This window comes from Physeter macrocephalus, chromosome 19, assembly GCF_002837175.3.
Source record: "Physeter macrocephalus isolate SW-GA chromosome 19, ASM283717v5, whole genome shotgun sequence".
Classification (NCBI taxonomy): Eukaryota; Metazoa; Chordata; class Mammalia; order Artiodactyla; family Physeteridae; genus Physeter; species Physeter macrocephalus.
The window spans coordinates 20,896,870-20,917,954 of NC_041232.1; the positions used below are offsets into that span (position 1 = coordinate 20,896,870).

Below are 21,085 nucleotides of genomic sequence, written 5' to 3' on the forward strand. Positions count from 1 at the left end.
CTCCCCCTCTTCTCTCTCCTCCTCCTCCCCCTCCTCCCCTCCTCCCTTCCTCCTCCTCCCCTGCCACCTTCTCCTTCTCCTTCTCCTACCTCATCTCTTACCCTTTTTTCACATTTGGGGTGGAGAATGAGGGGCTGATTTAGAACATTGAATGTGGGACCCGCTTAGTGCATGAGCTGAGAGTAGGGGCTCCCAGGAGTGAAAGGAACACTTGAAATGATGATCTGTTTGGTCCATTCTGGTGGAGCCAGTTGCTGAGTGTTTGGTGAATCTCACTGCTGAGCTGAGTTGCCCAGAGTCCACCAGCTTCTCTAGTTGACTTCTTGTCTTCAGACAAGTGTGGAAGTAGCATCTCCACCACAGTCCCTTTGTGAACCCACTCAGTGGTTCTCTAATCCATTCGTGAAGCACATCTTTTATAGCATCCACTGCAATCTCTGTATTTATTGAGTTCTTGTGGTTCATGATGTGCCATCTCTGTTCTAAATTTGGTACGTAGATTGACCCATTATATCCTCATAAGGTCACCACACAGTAGGTACTTTTATTATCCCTGGATTTCAGATCAGGGAACCCTGGCACACGGGGAAGTATCTTGTGGCAGATGCTGTTAATGGATTATAAAAAGCCATTTACAAACCCCTCCTCCATGACCAGCTCCACTATCAAAGCCCACTTCCCCAGCCTCCTTTACACATGGGCTGGCCGTGTGACAAGCTTTGGACTTTCTGATGAAGAGGAGCTGGTGTAGCAGGTGACCCCTCCCCACTCAGCCTTCTCCCCGCTTAGACAGTGGATGGAGATGGCTGGTGTGATAGATGCCATCTTGCTATGTTGAGGGAGTGGCCAAGAGAGCTGCAGAGAAGTAGTAGCCCTCCCCGCACTGAGTCACTGGACCAGAGCCAGCAGACACATAGCTCCAGAATTCTAGTTATGAGTGAAGCGTATAAACCTGTGTTGGGTTATTTCACTTGAGTCAGATTTTCTGTAACTACAGATCCACACGATCCTCACCGAATCAGAGGCTGAGCCAGTTTCAAACACAGTCCAGTCCCGGAACCCATGCATGCTCTCTTTTGCACTGCTTTTCCCATGCCAGATACTGTCCCAGGTTCTCTGGGTGCAGTGGAGGTCAGAGCAAAGATGGCTTTGACCCTTGGGGAGTTTACAATCTCATGAGCAGTCAGAGTTAATTAAAACATAAACACACAATAAATATATAGTGACCACTTCTGGTTATTACCATGCAGGGCAGACTAGGTGCTATGAGAAATAATAATGCAGTGCTAACACACACTGTGGGCAGGCAGAAGAGCCCTGTTTCTCCAAAGGAGTGGACATTTACGCTGAGATCTGAAGGATAGAAGGAACAGGGAGGCGTGTTTTCGGTAGAGAGCTCTGCATATGAAAGAGCGGAAGGCATGAATGAGATTCACTGTTGGGAGAACAGAAAAGACCTCTGTTTGAGGCTTGACTGTGATGAGGGCAACAAGAAGGAGCCAGAGAGGTGGGCTAAAAACCTACAGAACTTTGAAGGATGTCAGAGGAGGAGAGAAATTAACATGATGTCAGTTTCACAATGCCTAGCGCAGGGCATGATGGGCCAGGAATTGTGAGTTCCCAGGCTTGGCTGGGAAATCCCGGGGAGGCGGGGCTTGGAGGTTTGTGGGTAGAGGGCGCTGGTGGTCAGCTCAGGAGTGGGGAGCCTTATAACCTGCAGCTAGTTTTCTCTTCTGTGTGCTGCTGCCTTTCCTGGTTTGAAACCCAAACGAAGGCTGTGTTCACTATGTGAATAAGCCCTGAAAACAGGCCGTCGTTTACCAAATGAACCTCGAGCTAAGATTTGGCAAATATCGAAAAGAACTCCTGCACTGTGTGCGAGGGGTGTCTGTAGGGCACAGGCAGTTTTTTAAACTGTAGAACAACAACTAAGGTCGGAGGTAGCCTGCTGGTCCCCCCTCCCGGGGCTCACGGGCGTGCCTGTGGCTGACACGTGCCCTCTTTTCTCCCGCGCAGGACACGGAGGTTCTGAACACAGCCATTCTCACCGGAAGGGTTGTTTCGGTTCCCGTCAAGGTCGTGGCCGTTCAAGAGGATGGTTCGGTGGTGGACGTGTCGGAGGCTGTGGAATGCAGGTCTGCGGATGAAGACGTCGTCAAGGTACCGCGGGGCTTTCCCTCCAGATTCCCAGGCGTTCGGTCCTTTCCCTCCCCTCTGTCCCGGGGCTGCTCTGAGCATCCCAGGCTCCGAAGGGCTGAGACCGGGATGAGGATGCTGAGGACGGACCGGGTGATGGCAGGGGCTCGCCTGGAGTCAGAGGAGGCTGCGCGCGCCGTGCTGCTTCCTTGCCCCGGTCTTAATCTTGAGCAGAAACAATTCTCTTCCCCTTCTTTTGCTCATAGGACAATATTTCCCTAATTTTAGCCAGCTACCTCCCATCTTCGCAATTTTTGCCAACTTCCTGTGCCAAATAATATAATTTACTCATTGTATTTTCTTTAAATGCCTCAGTTTTCAACCTTAAATATCTTAAATGTCTCATTAGAAGACAATAAGATCCCTGAGCTTGATGTACTAATTTTTTCTTAATATACATGAAAATAAACGACTGTTAACTTTTTTAAAAGTCCATCCATGTGCCCCCCAACTTCACTTGGGTACCAGTGGGACACAGCTCACAGTCTGGGGAAATCTGGCCATGGCACATTTCTGCTGCGTCCTCCATCCTATTAGCTGGATTTAGGACTCCATATTCAGCCAGGAACCAGCCCGTGATGTTTTTTCATGTCTTTGCAGCGGTCTGTTTGAATCACTGAATTTAGAGTTTCTGCCCATTTTTTCTTGGCGCCCTGATTGGCAGTTTCCTCTTGCAGCGGAGACCCCGAGAGAAAGACTTACATCTTTAGAACCATCCTTTCTCTTTAAGCTGCTAAGAGAGCTCCCAGGTCCTATGTCTTCATTCATTTTAGAAAAACACAGTACCACTGAGTTCTGCCTTCTTTCTGCTCTGCTGGCTCCCGTTCAGAGGTGAAATGAAACTCCGTCCCCGTCTGAAGAACTTTGTGGTGGACAGAAAATCCTGCCGGGTTTTCCCTGTGGCAGAAAAGATCTGGGAGGGATTCCTCCCTTCTTACAGTGACCTGCAGGAGGCTGTGCCTTAAGCCGGAGATGGTTTTGATAAGGAGGAATTGATGTGTCTGTGAGGCCTAATTAAAAAAAAAATTAATCCTTAGGAAACCCCAATTTGGCATCGCCTGCTTCCTGGGTGGAATGCTAATTCTCCCCTCGAGACAGAAGGTGGACTGGCTTCAAAGTACACACAGCCTTGCCCTGGGGCTCCTGGCAGGCCTCGGACTCTGTGGGCAGGTTTGATTAAACAAATCTAAAGCCTTCGATATTCTGAGTCTAGAAAGATCTGAGCCAAGTCATACAAACTCATCTGCACAGAATGAAAAATATTGATTCATTGCCCTTGGTTGCCTTTGAAAATGCATGTTATTTACCATCGCCCTGTCATTCCAGGAGGGAGATATTGGTATGGCACACGGAGGTGGCATCTGTGTGATTATGCCACCCTGGGCTCAAACAGATGGCTCAGCTCTGTAGACCCCTCGGCCTTGTTCCCTCCCGAGAGCCTGGTGTGGAGCCCCCCGGGCGGGATCTCCGCCCTCCTGCCCCGGAGAGCGCTACCCGACAGAGGCAGCCCAAGTTCACGGGTCCCGTTGTTGCTGTATACTTGGTGGTCTCCCGTTCGCAGAAATACACTAAGAGTATCCTCCCCTGAGCCCGAGAGAGAAATTGCTTGGGAAGACAGGCGTTTCGGGCTCCGCGGTCGCTTTCGTGGCCTCTCACCCGGTCACTTCCTCACGGCGCAGGAAACGCTGTGTGATTCCCCAGGGAGAGTCTTGCAGGTTTCCCCAAAGATCGTCATGCGAAGGAAATTCTGAGCGTTGGGATTGTGACTTAGGTAAGGGACAGAGTAGAAATTCAGGACGGTGTAAATTGTAGTGATACACAAGCTGGCTTCTTTGACTTGGGACCGTATGACATCAGGGGGAATAAATCGGAGGACAGAAAGGATTGTGAAGGGCTGGAACCTTGGCAAGATTGGAAGCGATCTGTGTCACATTTTAAGTGGACAACTACTTCTATGTTAAAGAAAAAACACATAGAAGATGCATATTAATTGCATGTGTGTGTGTGTGCAAGAAACCTTGGCAGTTTTGTTCACAGTGAGATCCGATGAACCAGCTGTGTTTTTTAATTGAAGTATAGTGGATTTACAATATTGTATTAGTTTCAGGTGTACAGCATGGTGATTCCATAGTTTTGCAGCTTATACTCCATTAAAAGTTATTACAAGATCATGGCTCTAATTCCCTGTGGAACCACCTGTCTGAAGCGGCTGCCACAGGCTGATATGATTTTTGTTGGCATTAATGGGTGCGTGACCCCAGAACAGAGGTCACAGGTGGGCAGACTGCAGGCTGCATCTGGTTCAGAGGAGTTTGTGTGTGTGTGTGTGTGTGTGTGTGTGTGTGTGTGTGCGCACGCGCGTATTTAATTTGCTGTCATCCTGTAAAAATTGGCAAATCACATAGAAATCTGGATTTCCAGCCTCTTCTGAAATTCACAAGGTCGAGTAGCCCTGGGCCCACACTGCTTCCTGTGACCCTCCATCCGGAAGTGACCAGAGGACGCCCCTGTGCGTAAGGCCGATGCATCCAGATCACCCCAGTCTCCACCCTTTCCTCTTGCCTCCCGCGTGGAGGTGGAGGGACATTTGTCATTTCTCGTCACACTTGTGCTGCTGCTGGTTTTTTGATAGTAGGCTTCAGAGGAAAAGAAGCTATTTCTTGTCCCCTGGTCTCTATAAGTCAAAGATGATACACGTCACTCGTCCCTCTGATGGAGAATTCTGTATCTTTCTAGGCATAAGAGGAAGGCTGGAAATTGGATCGTATTCTGTCAAAGACTGTCTGAGGGGCTGAGGGCCCTTGAAATCAAATCACAGGAGAAATGACTGAAGGAAGTGTGAGTGTTAAGCCTGGTGATAAGAAGAAAAGGCCCGGGGAGAGGTGAAGAGGGAAACATGCCAGCTCTTTTGAAGTCTTTCAAGGGCCGTCATCCTTTGGAATGCGGGGTAGATTTGTGCTTTTTAGATTTCAAGAGTGGAAGTCAAAAGGGAACCACTCTAGCTCAACATAAAGAAAAATAATGCAGAGGGAGTGAGTTTGGGGGGTGGGGGTAAGCTTCCAAACAGGTGATGTCAGTTCAAATTCTGACTCCATGGGGCAACAGCTTTATGAGCTAGTAGTAAAGTATCATTCCTATGGCTTTCCCATCAGGGAGTCAGTTGATAAATGATGTTTTCTGAATTTGCAAAGGAATTTTGTTTCCATCCTCATGACCTGGAAGTCATGTGTGTCAGTTTCCTCTTGCTGCTGTAACAAATGAACGTGAATTTAGTAGCTTAAAACAATGCACATTTATTATCTGATGGTACTGGAGGTCAGGACCCTAAAATGGGTTGGTTGGCAGGGCTGTGTTGCTTCTGGAAGCTCTAGCAGAGAATCTGTTTGCCTGTTCCAGCTTCTAGAGGCTGCCTGCCTTTCCTGGCTGTGGCCCCCTCCTCCACCTTAGAAGTCAACATCGTAGCATCTTCAAATCTCTCTCTCTCTGACCTCTGGTTCCATCATCACCTCTGTTTCTCTGGCTCTGAGCCTCCTGCCTCTCTCTAATAAGGACCTTTGTGATTACATTAGGCCCACCTGGCTATCCCAGCATAATCCCTTCACCTCGAGATCCTTATCTCAATTACATGTGCAGAGTCCCTTTGCCACATGTATTAGTTTCCTAGAGCTGCCATATCAGTTCCCACAAACTCAGTGGCTTAAAACAGCATAAATCTGTTCTCTCCCAGTTCTGGAGGCCAGAAGTCTGAAATCAAGGTGTTGGCAGGGCCATACCCGCTCCAGAAGCTCTCGGGGAGGATCCTTCCCTGACTCTTCCAGCTTCTGGGGGCCCCAGGTGTCCCCGGCTTGTGGCCGCATCTTTCCCGTCTCTGCCTCCGTCTTCACATGGCCTTCTCTCCTGTCTCCGTGTGGCCTTATTCTCCTATAAGGGCGTTCGTCGTTGGATTTAGGGGCCACCCTGATTCACAATGATCTCATCTCAATATCCTTAAGTTAATTATATCTGCAAAGACCCTGTTTCCAAAAAAGGTCACATTCACAGCTTCCAGGGGCCAGAGCTTGGATATATCATTCTGGGGTCACAGTTCACCCTACCATGTAAAGTGACATATTAGAGGTTTGGGGGATTAAGATCTAGACAGCCTTGAGGGTCTTTATGCTGCCAGCAACAGCACATTTGCGGTTCTTTGCTAAGTGTCTTTCAAGGTCTTCAGAGGGAGGAAGAAAAATGCAATTTCCATGTTGTAATTGTGATTTAATCTTTGAGTGTCTATCTTGCCGACCAAGTGATGGCCTCCTGTTTTTAATGTGTTGGTAATTGTATCGTTGGTCAGTGAGTTGCGGTCTCCAGAACCGCAGAAGCCCCGGCATACGTCACCAGCAGGGGATGAACTCATTCACGCTTGGAGAGAAATCAATGTAAAGTCATGCTGATCTTGAAGAGGGTACCCTCCAACTTTTGGCTGCAATAATTAAGTTTCCAGCCTTCTGGTATCAGCCGGACTTGAAATAATGAGATGCTAAAGGCCTCCTAAAAGGGTATTAACATTTTAAAGCCTTCTCTGCCCCAGGGAAGGTCTTTATTTCCAAACTTTGTCTGTGAAGGGCAAAGGGTAGGCAGCAGATGTGCTGTCGAAAAAAAAATACAACGGTTTCTGCTTCCTTTGTGGGGTCACTAAACAGAGCCCAATGTCACCGCTGGAGGATGCAGGAAGCTTCGAGAGAGCAGCTGCATTTCCTGGGTCATCACGGAGCCCCTGCCAAAGGCTCTGTGACCCGGTTTTCCTTAAGTGGTTGGATTCACAGAGAGGATAGGGTGGAAGGTGGGCGTGCCCTGAACATGGTCCTTAGAGAGGCATCTGAGAGCTGATGTCACAGAGCCAGAGACATCACGATTCAGGCGGAGGGGATTGGGGGATCTGGCAGGCCTGCCGTGAAATCCTGTATTGGTGAGCTTTCTTTTGTTTTGGTTGCAAGTGATAGAAACGCAAATCCAACTGTCTTAAGCCCGGAGAGGGGAAATATATCGACTCATGCAGCTAGGCGAAGTTGGATCCAGAGGCACATCTGGACTCGATTTCTCTCCTTCTCTGATTTCTGCCTTCTTCTGTGTGGTTTTCACATCTTTTCCCTGGGCCCGTGCTACTTCCTGGGCCCAGCATCCCTCCCCGACTCCCTGCATCTGGACAAGCCCCAGCTGTCCTCTGGACTCTGGCTCAGGTGCCCCTGCTCTGTGCAGCCGCCTCCTTCCTGCCGTTCTGCATACTGCCTCCCACACCGGGGTCCTCACCTCTGTGCTTCTGTGCCCTGTGTAGATGCACGTATTAGGGACTCAGCATGTCGTGTGTCCCTGTTCAGGTGGCAGGTTTGCCCCTTGAGGGCAGGTCCGTGTCTCACTTCTCTTCCTGCCCTGAAGGGTCTGTTAGAAGGAGCAGCGAGAACAGCCACAGCCCACGGTGACACCGTGCCAGACTCTGGTCCACTGGTTCTTTACACATTGCAGCCTCCGACCCGCCCAGCATCCCGACAGAGTAGGTACCACTCTTATGCCCATTTTACAGCCCAGGAAACTGAGGCGGGAGAGGTTTAAGTGTCTGGGCTCAGTGGGTGGTAAGCTTTAGTCCACTGCATGTGCAAATTCATGGTACCGAAAAGTGGACAAACAGTCCCTTCCTATTTCCTCTCTCCTGTAAAGACAGAATTAAAGACAGGTGTTTCTGAAAATCCACACTTTATGTAAGACTTTTGATAGTCGGCAAGTCATCCAGTTGAAAGAGATGTGCAGACGCGTTTTGCCGGGGGCTGTGGTCCTCACCTTCCACGTGTCCTGCGCTGTAGGAGGAGATAAACCTGATGGAAGGTGAGGCCCAGGCACCTGGGGGGTGGGATTGAGGACCTTGTGGGGATCCCACAGGGTTGATGAAATAGGTTCAGGACAGTCTCTCTGCACTGACTTATCTCCAAAGGGTCCTCGTCTGCTGTGGGCTCCAACGGGCTTCCAGAGAAACCCTCAGACGGATCCTAATGTTATTAGAAGGAGATGGAGAAAAATCCAAAAGTGGCTTAAGCCCATTTCTTTCTCTTTTGGCAAGGCTTGGCAAACATTCCTACAGAAAACACTGTTCTTCTGTTTCTTGGCATGAATTTCCTCCCCTTCACCCATCACCGGGAGCCAGGCAGCTAAGAATAAGTTGTCAGGCAGTTTGGATGTCATTGCCTAATTTTGTCCTTCTTGATGCTGGTAATTTGGACTTTCATTGTTCCATTCTAATGGGAGATGTGTCATATATTTCCTGTTGGCCAGAGGATAGATATTGCTCCATCCCCAACCTTTTGTTCCTGTCAACATCGTTCAGATTTCAATATTAATGAGATCTTTTGTTCCTTTCTGTCTTTAGCATCTCTAATGAAGAACTAACATTCTGGAATTGTTCGGGCATATGCGGAGAGACCTTGGGACTAGCCCGTGTAGATCTGCAGCCGCCAGGCTTCGCGCCCTCAGTAAACAGAGCCGTGTTGGGGAGATGGTGTTACTGAGGTCTTGGTCCGACACCGAATTAAATCTCAGAGACAAGAGTTTTGGGCGAACCAGACAAGAATAGCTTCGTTGCTTTGCCAGGCAAAGGGGGCCACAGCACGCTAATGCCCTCAAAACTGTGCGTCCCGACCTGGAGGGGGGTAGTGAGGACTTTTATAGCAGTGGCTCAAAGAGGGCGTGGTCAGCTCGCGGACCTTCTTCTGATTGGTTGGTGGGGAGGTCATCGGGAGTCGGCATCATCAACCTTCTGGTTCCAACCGGTCTGGGGTCTCCGTGCTTGCGGGCAGCTGACAGTTAACTTCTTCCACCCAGTGGGGCTTTCAGGATCTGCAAAATGGCTCAAAGGTATTGTTCTGTGTATCCCTTGAGGGTGAACCAGGACCCTGCCCCCAGGCTGCACTACTGTGTCTTGACTGCATCCCCTCCCTTCCCTAACTAACAACTGCTTGACCCTGCCCGTTGGAACTCAGGGAAGGTCATGGAGGCTGAATGAAGCCTATTTCCTGTAATCAAGAAACGGGGGACACAGAAAGGCTTTTGTGCCCAGGAGCCCACAGGGCCCTGCTCAGTATCAGGTCTGTGACTGTGTTTCGAATATCAGGCAGGGTCAACTCAGGCCACTGTGCCTCTGTCTCCTGGCCCATTTATCCTTGATGTTTTGGGGCTTGGTTCACAATTTAAACTCCTTCCGTGAGCTTTGATGGGGGGCAGAATTTGTCAGCTTCGTATTCAAATTCATCGAGTTTCCTAAAGAAACTCAAATCATTTCAATGCGCTTTATTTATTTAAAATTTTTTTTTAAATTTATACAGTTTTTAAAGGTTACTTTCCATTTACAGTTATCACAAAATATTAGCCATATTCTCCATGTTGTACATACAGCCTTGAACTTATCTTATACTCGGTAGTTTGTACCTCACACTCCCCCACCCCTAGATTGCCCCTGCCCCCCATTTAAATAAACTTTAGACGTTAACTGTCTAAGAAAAGTGATGCACAGGGCGTTTAATTATTGTTGCCAAAATACAGGTCACCCAGTTGCTAAGTGCCAGGGCTGGGGTTTGAGCCCAGGAAGCTTGGCTCTCGGCCCCTGCTTTACAGAGATCTCCCCAATTTCACAGGGAACTTAGCCCTGTGAACTTAGGGTGCTTATTTCAGGGGCAGGCTTCTTTCCCCCCTACTTTGGGATTATCCGTACACTGACTTATTTTATACATATCCTAAGATTAAGACTACCTTCCAAAGATAAAAATGTAGCCCTCTTTTCTCTGAAACATTTCAAATGTCTGGAGGGACATTCAGTGATGTTAGGAACTGGTGAACATGAGAAGAAATCCCACAAAGAGCTAGAACTGACATCTTCAGCCAAGAGTCACTGTATAGCAGAGACTCAGCGAGCACTGATGAGAGAAGTCTTTGGAGAATCTCACACATTTTCCCCCGAATATTCAGGAGTCTTGCATGAGCAATTCATTCATGCTTTATCATTACGCTGAGATGGACTTTGAGAAAGTAATGCTGCCTTTAGCAGCAGGTGGAAATACAGATTCTGTCTCAGTCAGAAACAATGGGATAAGATTTTTCTGGGACTGGATGGACTGGATTACGTAGCCACCTATCAAACAAATGGGCTCATATCTCTTCTAATTCATTTTCAAGCGGGACGGGCTTCCAGCAGTCAATGATCATTTATATTCAATGTATATACTCAGTGTATTCCTTCTAAACTGCTCTTGGATTATTGCCTGGAGACATTTCAGGTTTAACTTGAAATGCAAAGAGACCGTCTCAGATTTCAAAGCGCTCCTTTCCACTCCTATTCCCCCCTGCAGCTTGCCTTACCCTTCTTAAAGGGCCCCTCTCCAAATGTTTCAGATCATTTTGACCACTTCTGAAGCTCAGTTTAACAGGCTCTTTTTTAAAATGAAAGGCCTCAGCCCGAAGCGATTGCCCTAATATAGTCATCTTTTAATGCTCTGGACAGCAGAGCAGTTTCCATTATCAAGGGTTTCAATCGTGTCACTCCCCAGGGAATACTTTCAGAGAGATGAATTTATCCACGACTTCCTGACATCCTTTGAGTCTGACACTTAATAAATATTTGGGTTACACTCTGACTTCCTTTCCTATGAGCAGAGTTTGTAGGGAGAGCAGTCGGTGGCCGTATGCCGAGACTGTCTGTGTGTCTGAAGCCCACTCATGGGGACGGTGGATTTCCATGTGCCTTTCTTGACAGCCTCTTTGAGTGAAAGACTGATACTGAGGATCTTGAAGGATTTTCCAGTTCTGATACCAGTGCTTGCACCATGGCCTGGGTTGGGACAGAAGGGACTTTGGTCAAGGATATTGGGCCAAAGCATTTTGCTTTCATAAATAGGATATAAATAATATAGAAAAAACAAAACTTGTGGTAGGACCCCACTTCCTGGCATGTGCCAATCCAGACATCACTAATCAATCCCAGCACTCCTTCATTCGACAGCCCAGATTCCTTCTCCAGCAGAGAGGTCCCTTGAGCAGCAGCTAAGAAGTGATTTGCATTGGCAAGTGAGACGAACCTATTTCCTATTGCTGGTAAAGTCTGTGGGGAACTAGCAAAAGTTTTATTAAGCATTGAAGAGCATGATGCTAATGAGGCCGTGATATGGACCTCAAAGTTTGATATATTTGGAGGGAGAAAAAAACCAAAACAACACTTCTGTGCCATTGCTCTGCATCCTGTCATCCGTATCAGGATGTCCTTAGGCCAAAGGTCATAAAATGATAGGCCTTGAGGCAAATCCAGACCCCAAGACGTGCCCCCAGACAGAGCAAAGTACTTTAAAAATGTATGTACCTCGATGCCACCATTCAAACATTAGTAGATTTCACCAGAGCTCTGGAATTCCCGTTTCTCTCGCGAAGTCCAAAGGTCTCTGAACACAGCCCACGTGGCAGCTGTGGGCTCAGGGTGGTAGCCGCTGTCCCCTTTGGGCAGGGTTTAGGCTGCTCCCTCAAGTTTTTCACCATCCCCAAGTTCCCTGACCTTCACAGCAGACCCACCCTCCTCGTTTATGTCACCTCCCTGGGCCGGGAGGGATTTGATTGTTGAGTCGACCCGCATCAGCATCCCCTGAAGCTCCACCACCCCAGGCCAATTGTGCTGAAAAGAATCTGGGTGAATTACACGGGTAAACTGAAATCTATTACAAATATATCAGATAACTTAGTTGTGTTAAGTGAGATGTGTTAGACCAAATGTATTAGATGCAGTTATTTTAATGCATTGCTAACATAGGTAGAGGTTTTCACAAGGCAGTCACTCGGTGTAAGAACAGCTGTAATTTCACCATGGAGGCTACTTCTCAAGCTGTTCAGACTGGAATTTTTATATCCAGGATTTTAATTAGCCCATGTCACACTGGCAAGGACTCCAAGTTGATCGAGGGGGTGAATTCCAGGCACTTCTGTGCTGCATTGCTGTGCTTCACCCCTTCCTCTGTGACTGGCTCAGCCTGGCCGGGCTATGATTTGCTGGTCTCTCTGGAAATCTTCTCCGGGAGTGTGAGTCTGGACGCCCAGGCTTCTCTTGGCAGGGCTGAGCCAGTCTCGTCTCTGCCAGATCTTAGCTTGGGCCTTTCAACCCCCCTCTTTTCTGCATTCTGATTTTGGAGAAATTGGTGAGGTCATCCTTGGCATTTTTCTTTTTCCCTTCCCCTGGAGCCTCAGAGATAAAAAAAACTCTCAGCTGCCGGTTTTTATACCTTGAGGTCTCAGTTCACAGCATTCTTTGATAGAAAAGTTTCTTTTCTTAGGGAAATTTTCAGAAGTACTTTCAAGATAAGTTTGGAAAACACAGACCCTGCAGATCCCTCCTTCCCCTGAGAATATGCTCATCCTGCCACAATGCCCTTTTTTAAATAGTTAATCCCACTAGAGGACTGTAAGTAGAAAAAATATGGGAGACTCCTATAAGTTAATGACGACTCAAGAAAGCAGGTTTGCTTAACCACAAAACCAAGCAGGCTTGCTTAGCAACAAGACCATGCAACAGAAGCACGAGACGGGCCCTGAAACAATAAAACAATAGTGGCATGAGACCCACATCCTGCCCTGTGAGCTCAGTAAGTTAATGACCCCTAGGACATGCTCTCTGCACACATTAAAAACAATAACTTACGGACCTAGCTTGACCATGTAGGGAGAGAAAAAACTCCCCCGCCCATCCTGGAGGAGGAGCTGATGATGGAAGCATGAGTAGATGGTCATAAGAGCCTTTGTTTACTGATACGGGCCGGTGACATTCTTTGTCCACATACCTTAGTTTCACAATGCACAATACACAATTTTCTTTTCTCCAGTGTTTTCTTTTTTCCTAATAGAAACTTTACTAAGTAGCTTTCATAGGAGTTGGAAAAATTCTGTAGACCTCCCTCTTACTTCCCCCCTGGAAAATCTATTGATCCTGCCACAATGCCTTTTTTTAATGTGACTAATTGATGCGCAAACCCCCGAACACCTAAGCTTGTGACTCCAGCACCTGTGCCGATGGAGCCTCGTTCCCAGCGCTTCTCTCCGCCAGGTTCAGTGTCTGCAGTCAGAGCTGGTGCAGGAGGCTGGGCAGCGCCATATGCTGGGCTCTCACCAGACAAACAGCTCTTAATCCCTCCTGGGCCACCGTTTAATGACTAGGAAGTGCTTGGATCTTTTCCTAAATTCACAAGCGTTCGTGGTGCTTTGAAAATCTCCCAATGTTGAGGGGTAAAAAGCTAAAATGAAAACATTTCCCGGATAAGCGTATGCTCAACTTTACAACAAACCATAATCTTGGGCCTCATTTGCTGGCGTGGCTTTGATAAGGGGCGCGATTTTGGAAGCACTTGTCTGTCAAGGTAGAATCACACCTTGCTGAATGTGATTTGGTTGGAGATTTATCATGGAGGTGACCCAACAAGCAGAATGCAGGCATTGACTGGTGATGCTTGGCTGATGAGCGGGGAGTTGAGGTTGGATGGGAGCCGGTGTCCGTGGGTCTGTTGTGGAGGTCTGTCCTGAGCATCTCGGATGAAGGTGAGTTGAAGTTGGGCGGACCGGAGGCAGCCGGTGAGACCCGACCATCTTGTAAACACCGTACAAACCTTCCTGTTCTACCAGTCGCTGTTTTTGACAGTATTTTGCACAGGAGTCTGTCTCTTCCACTCAGACCTCCTCGAGGGCAGAGACACTTGGGTTTGCTTTATGTCCTCAAAGCCCTGCCGGGAACCCAGCATGTGTCATCACTGAGTTTTAACCTCAGACTCGCTGTGACCTCTCTGTACCTTTGAGATGGATCCTTGTCCTCCCTGGGCTGCACAAGAGTTGCATTCTCTGAGGTCTTTTTAGCACCGAGACTTTAAGATTCTCTAAGGAAGGCATGTGTTTTGGATGAGCTGGGAAGGGAAAGAAGCGCAGTGGTCTCCATTCTGCCCACGCTGGCCCCGACATCTGCCTTGGCTGGGAGGCCTGGACGATCAGTCAGTTCCGGGCTGGGTGCTGGGCACACAGCGCCTCGGAGAGAGGAAGAAATAACATCCCAGCCGTGGTCCAGCTAGGGAAGTGAGACTGACCTGCGTGAAGAAAGAACTGATAAGAATAAAGGCGCCTGAGAGCAAAGCCTCATGATCAGAACTTGACGGTGAATTAAGGAGTCTCCTTCGAGTGGATCTTGCAGTGTGGTGATGGGCGAGGTGGACGGGCGAGGAGGGAGGGGCTCACAAGACCTTCCCGTTCCTGGTTGTACGAGCCCGAGCAGAGCACTTCCTCTCTCACTGATGCTGTGTACTTCCCGTATGTCCACAAGGTACCAGGCCTTGTGCCATGAGCCTGAGCTGCAGAAAATTAAACAAGGCAACATGCTTGTCCTTAAAGGCTTGCCTTATCGTCTAGGAGGGGCAGAGAAGTAAGCATTACTATATTAAGTCATAGTCTATGAAGGTACAAAGGTGGATAGAAGGTTCCTCGAGCCAAGATCCATGGACTTATCTCCTAGAAATCTTCATGAGAATTATTTGACTTTGCATATTCATTTTTTATGATCGTCTATAGACTGTGTAAGCAGCATGCACCATTGTCAGTAGACCCAATCACTGCTACTTGATTTCAGTTCCAATGTTTGGATTCGTGTCCATGATTGTACGAGGGGCCCAAAGGACTTGGAGCTGTAGCACATGAATAGTTTAACTCTTGAGAATTCAACTGTATGCATTTGGCCCAAAATGACGTGGTGTCCTTACATTTACATGCCTACATATACACATATATGGGTAGAAACTGTGCATCTTTTAATCTGGTTATCTCTGTTCCTCTGCCTGGTAAAGTATTCGTCAGTGTACGTTGGCACAGCTGGTGGGGGGCACGTGAGCACAGCGGGAAGAGTCTCCCCATCTTGCAGAGGCGTGTGATGCCTTCTTCCGGTGGCCAAGCAAGTGAGTGGTGGTGGTGTCAATGACCTCTTGCCTTCAGGCAGACATAAAAGACTGAACTGAGGCCTCCAAGGAACCCTTGACTAATGAAATGTTAGAAGAACTGGAAGGTACTTTTACAGAAGGTGAAGGTGATAAAGCACACAGGGAGAGCCAACACACTATAAATTGCTCGAGTGTTCTGAGCAGAGAGAAATAATTGAATAATTTGCATATACCACCCATCTGTACAATGGCGTGCTACCTATAGTTTTATATATATATGTTTTATATATATATATCCATATATATATATATATATATCCTACGCATACATGTTACTACATATTCTTTGTATTAAAAATCATAAACGCAGTGCCTGGTGAATGCAGATAGGGATTTTCTTGTCTAATACTGGTTGGGTGCAATTTTGCTTCAGTTAACTTTAGAACCCAACTGCCATTTGCATGGGACATTGAGAAAAGAAAGAGGTATGTTATAGGCAAATGCTATATTTGTGCCAGCTGAAGGCCAATTGACATTACAGATGAAGGAGCAGAGACTCAGGTTAAATTACCTGCTCAGAACCACACGGTATTATTCAGCACAGTTCAGTAATGTTCTAGGGGGAAAAAAAGATGATGGAGGTGGTATGTTTACTTATCGAAGGGAAGGGTTAGACACTTATGACTCAGAGGGGGGGATACCTCTGACCAGCGAAAGCATAGTCTGGGGACCCACTGGGGACAGGAGCCCTGTTATGTCCTAGAGCTTCTTATTGTATAAATCTTATTGTATAAACTTTAATGAGGGAACAGACCTTCCCGTTCCTGGTTGTACCAGCCCGAGCAGAGCACTTCCTCTCTCACTGATGCTGTGTACTTCCCATATGTCCACAAGGTACCAGGCCTTGTGCCATGAGCCTGAGCTGCAGAAAATTAAACAAGGCAACATGCTTGTCCTTAAAGGCTTGCCTTATCGTCTAGGAGGGGCAGAGAAGTAAGCATTACTATATTAAGTCATAGTCTATGAAGGTACAAAGGTGGATAGAAGGTTCCTCGAGCCAAGATCCATGGACTTATCTCCTAGAAATCTTCATGAGAATTATTTGACTTTGCATATTCATTTTTTATGATCGTCTATAGACTGTGTAAGCAGCATGCACCATTGTCAGTAGACCCAATCACTGCTACTTGATTTCAGTTCCAATGTTTGGATTCGTGTCCATGATTGTACGAGGGGCCCAAAGGACTTGGAGCTGTAGCACATGAATAGTTTAACTCTTGAGAATTCAACTGTATGCATTTGGCCCAAAATGACGTGGTGTCCTTACATTTACATGCCTACATATACACATATATGGGTAGAAACTGTGCATCTTTTAATCTGGTTATCTCTGTTCCTCTGCCTGGTAAAGTATTCGTCAGTGTACGTTGGCACAGCTGGTGGGGGGCACGTGAGCACAGCGGGAAGAGTCTCCCCATCTTGCAGAGGCGTGTGATGCCTTCTTCCGGTGGCCAAGCAAGTGAGTGGTGGTGGTGTCAATGACCTCTTGCCTTCAGGCAGACATAAAAGACTGAACTGAGGCCTCCAAGGAACCCTTGACTAATGAAATGTTAGAAGAACTGGAAGGTACTTTTACAGAAGGTGAAGGTGATAAAGCACACAGGGAGAGCCAACACACTATAAATTGCTCGAGTGTTCTGAGCAGAGAAATAATTGAATAATTTGCATATACCACCCATCTGTACAATGGCGTGCTACCTATAGTTTTATATATATATGTTTTATATATATATATCCATATATATATATATATATATCCTACGCATACATGTTACTACATATTCTTTGTATTAAAAATCATAAACGCAGTGCCTGGTGAATGCAGATAGGGATTTTCTTGTCTAATACTGGTTGGGTGCAATTTTGCTTCAGTTAACTTTAGAACCCAACTGCCATTTGCATGGGACATTGAGAAAAGAAAGAGGTATGTTATAGGCAAATGCTATATTTGTGCCAGCTGAAGGCCAATTGACATTACAGATGAAGGAGCAGAGACTCAGGTTAAATTACCTGCTCAGAACCACACGGTATTATTCAGCACAGTTCAGTAATGTTCTAGGGGGAAAAAAAGATGATGGAGGTGGTATGTTTACTTATCGAAGGGAAGGGTTAGACACTTATGACTCAGAGGGGGGGATACCTCTGACCAGCGAAAGCATAGTCTGGGGACCCACTGGGGACAGGAGCCCTGTTATGTCCTAGAGCTTCTTATTGTATAAATCTTATTGTATAAACTTTAATGAGGGAACTTAGTCACCAGGAGCACATAGCTGTTTGCTAGAGTCGGGCAGGCCTCTTTTTAATAAAGCAGCTTAAATTTAACTCTAACTGGTTACTTGAGATACAACGGAATCCCCCTAGGGCCCTAAAGGGCAGTTTTTATTATACTTCTGCCTAAAGACTGAGACTTTTGCCCCATAGGGGAGACAGAGGATATGGAACTGTGTAGAGTTTCCGCAGTGGCTGCTGTCCCCCTCCTGAGCCAGCTGTCCCGGGGATGCTGCTAGCTCTTCCCTTGAGGGCCCGATGGGATTCGTAGAGCAAGCCCGGGGGGTACAAGCTCCGTTGTTTGCAGGCTCTAAAGCTTCACACTCACACCAGCCCCTACGGGGCCTTTAGCAAGTCAGTACAGTTTTTTCCTTGGATTCTTTTTTTTTTTCTAGCTTATATGGCATTCAGCAGGGTCCACCCTGGGGAAGCAAATGCTCGATTTCTCTTCCTCCCTGTGGGCATGTGTCTGTCTCCAGACTCCAGGTTAGTTTGTAGCCCTGCATCAGCAGTTCTCTGATGGATTTAAGAAAAGCTTTTAATTTGCAGTTTGGTAAGGGCAAGAGAAGTGCTCTTTTCAGCCATCCACCTCTCTGAACTGAAAGTGGAACTCGGCTGACTTGATTTTGTCTCTGATTTTTATCAAGCAGAGGATAAGCCAGGCCCCTCATTTTAAGACTACTTTAAGTGAAAACTAAGAATGAACTGAATATAGAGAGGGGATCAGCGGTTACTGCAGCAGCTATTTGACCAATAGAAAAGGACAGTGTTGGGTCAGAATACACCGCTTGGGACACTGGCCCTCCGTTGCTGGCTAGGTGACCTAACTGAGCGTTAGTCTCCTCATCTGTAAAATGGGTAAAGGATAACTTCCCCACAATGCTCCAGTGCAGGATTTTTTTTCAAATTAAGGACCAGTTTTTACGGGATCTCACCAGCATTTTGTAAAAAGTGAAGGAATAGAATAGAATAGAATGGAATGGAATGGCACAGAGTGGAGTGGAGTGGAATAGAATGGGATGGGATAGAACAGAATAGAAAATTCAGAGTGACTTGCAAGTAATGAGGTTAAGTATTTTTTCATGAAACTTTGGCTTTGGCCTTTATGTATACTTTTTGTGTATTGGTCCTAATGTAAGATGTATTTTCTAATGTGGGTTGTGCTTCAGACACTATTTGAGACACATTGTCATAGACTGTATCAGTCAGTTACATCTGCATAACAAACAGCCCCAGTATCTTAGTCACATGCCACCACGAGCTTTTTTTTATTGCTCACAGGTCTTCAGGTCAGCTGGGGTTCACCTCATCATGGTTGCAGACACCAAGAGGGCAAACCCAATCCTTTAATTATGTTTTTTTTTTAACTTTTTATTTTATATTGGAGCAGAGTTGATTAACAATGTTGTGTTAGGTTCAGGTGTACAGCAAAGTGATTCAGTTATACATATACATGTATCTATTCTTTTTCAAGTTCTTTTCCCATTTAAGTTGTTACATAATATTGAGCAGAGTTCCCTGTTCTGTGTTTTCAGTATTTTATGGAGAATTTTTTGTTAAAATTCTGCTGGGCAAAAGGAGTCATTTGCCCAAACCCAACATTGTGAAGATAAAGCCTATTTTGCCTCTGGTGGGTGGAACCACAAATTCACAAGGCAAAGGGTGAGGGTGCAGTGTTGGGTATGGCACTGAAATCTACCACATGAGGCAGTCGAGAATGTCAGGTGGAGGGGGAAATTCCCTGGCGGTCCAGTGGTTAGGACTCTGCGCTCTCACTGCTGAGGGCCTGGGTTCAATCCCTGGTCAGGGAACTAAAATCCCACAAGCCATGTGGTATGGCCAAAAAAAAAAAAAGAGAGAGAGAGACTGTCAAGTGGAATGATGTTTTATAAATTGTAAAATGCTGTATGTGTCAGGTTTCGTCTTTAAAGGTGTACCCCTGCTTCCTCCCTTCCTCCTTCCCATCTGTCCCCCTGCCGTCGGGGGTGAAGAGAAAGGTCATACATATGTAAGAGAATTCCTCACTTATCTTCACCTTTGGGTCCCGAAAATGTTCCTTGATGTCTCCCCCTTACTTCTGAGAAAGACTTCCCTCTATTTTCCTGCCAGTGTGCAATCATTAATTTGCATGTCTGTATATGTTGATTTTTTCCTGTTTCCAATCTTTGTAACTAGACTGAAAAATCTCTCTAGACACAACTTGTTCTCTTCTGTACTTTACCTTCTTGTTACGCAGCAGGTATTTGGTCAGGGGTGTTGGAAGACAGTATTATATCAGTGACTTACATTTAGTGATCACTCAGGAAATGGTGATTTTATTTGATGGTTTTTTGCCTGAAGCTCCAGGTGACAGGCAACTCGTTTCTTCTCTCATCTCAGTCTCCGAACTCAGAGTGGGTATTTGGTGAGTTTGGCATTAGTACGGGGCCACTGGGTTGTACAACGCACGCTGGAAACTCTTGTGTCGACTTAGCATGGAAGAGCTGGACCGAAGATCAGCACTCAGAAAACCCTTGCTGTCTCTGAAGTGATTTCTGTGGTTCATCTTATTTAACACTTAGGGCAGGAATTATCATCCCTTGTCTCATTTCTCTGTTCCCCGTTCTGGAAAACGTCCTTGCAGAAGCTTTCCGTATCACACTCCCCCACCTCCCATTCTGTCATGAGCCCACACCATCAGAGGTTCGCCTCTTCTCTGCTGAAGTCCCTTTGTCAAGGTCTCCAGGGTTCATGGCCAATTCCGACGGTTATCTTTCAGTCCACAACTGACTCGACTTCCTCTCAGTGTTTGATATCAATCCTACCCTGTCTTCGGAGAATCGTCACCACTTGCCTCTGAGATACCATTCACTCTACGGCCTTTCCTTCTTTTTAAAAGTTTTTTGGCCATGCAGCGCGGCATGCGGGATCTTAGTTCCCTGACCAGGGATCGAACCCGAGCTCCCTGCAGTGGAAGCATGGAGTCTTAACCACTGGATCGCCAGGGAAGTCCCCCTGGCTTTTCCTTTTTAACAAATTGGCCCCATATTATCAGGTCCTTATATTCATGACCTCTAAGTGTTAGCAGGCTCAAGGCTGAAATGTGGGATATTATTCAATCTCCTGGCTTTTAAATACTGCATATGCTGGTGTAATCCAAATTTATTTCTTCAGCTCGAGCCCTTCTCCATGGACTCTGTACTTGTGCTTCCAGCTTCTTACCTGACATCTTCATTCAGATGTCTAGTAAACATTTCACATTCGATAGTTTTGAAATGGAACTCCGGATTCTTTCTCTCTTCCCCAAATCTGCCTTCCTGCAGGCCTCCCTTATCACAGGGGTGGCAATGCCATTTTTTGGGTTGCTTGGGCCAGAAACCTAGCAGTCATCTGTGGCTTCTCCTTGTCTCACACCCAACAGCCGCTCCAGCAGCAGCTCCTGCCAGGGCTGCCTTCAAAGGCATCCTGAACCTGACCACGTCTCGTTCCCTCCATCACACCACCCAGATAGGAACCTCTTTCACGTCTCTGTTGCATGGGCTCCCCTTCCGCCACTTGTTCTGTCGTCCAATCATGCTACTTCCTTGCTCCCAACCCCCACAGCTTCTCATTATACTTAC

The 21,085-nt window shown here is 46.9% G+C and overlaps 1 protein-coding gene across 1 annotated transcript in view; it reads left to right on the plus strand.

Moving 5' to 3' along the window:
• LOC102980712 (transmembrane protein 132B) overlaps nucleotides 1-21,085 on the plus strand; it is a 264,321-nt gene that overhangs the window by 227,688 nt on the left and 15,548 nt on the right. The window contains exon 5 of the mRNA XM_024120951.2: nucleotides 2,017-2,160. Within this exon, the coding sequence (XP_023976719.1) occupies nucleotides 2,017-2,160 (144 nt within the window). The remainder of the gene's footprint in view (nucleotides 1-2,016; nucleotides 2,161-21,085) is intronic.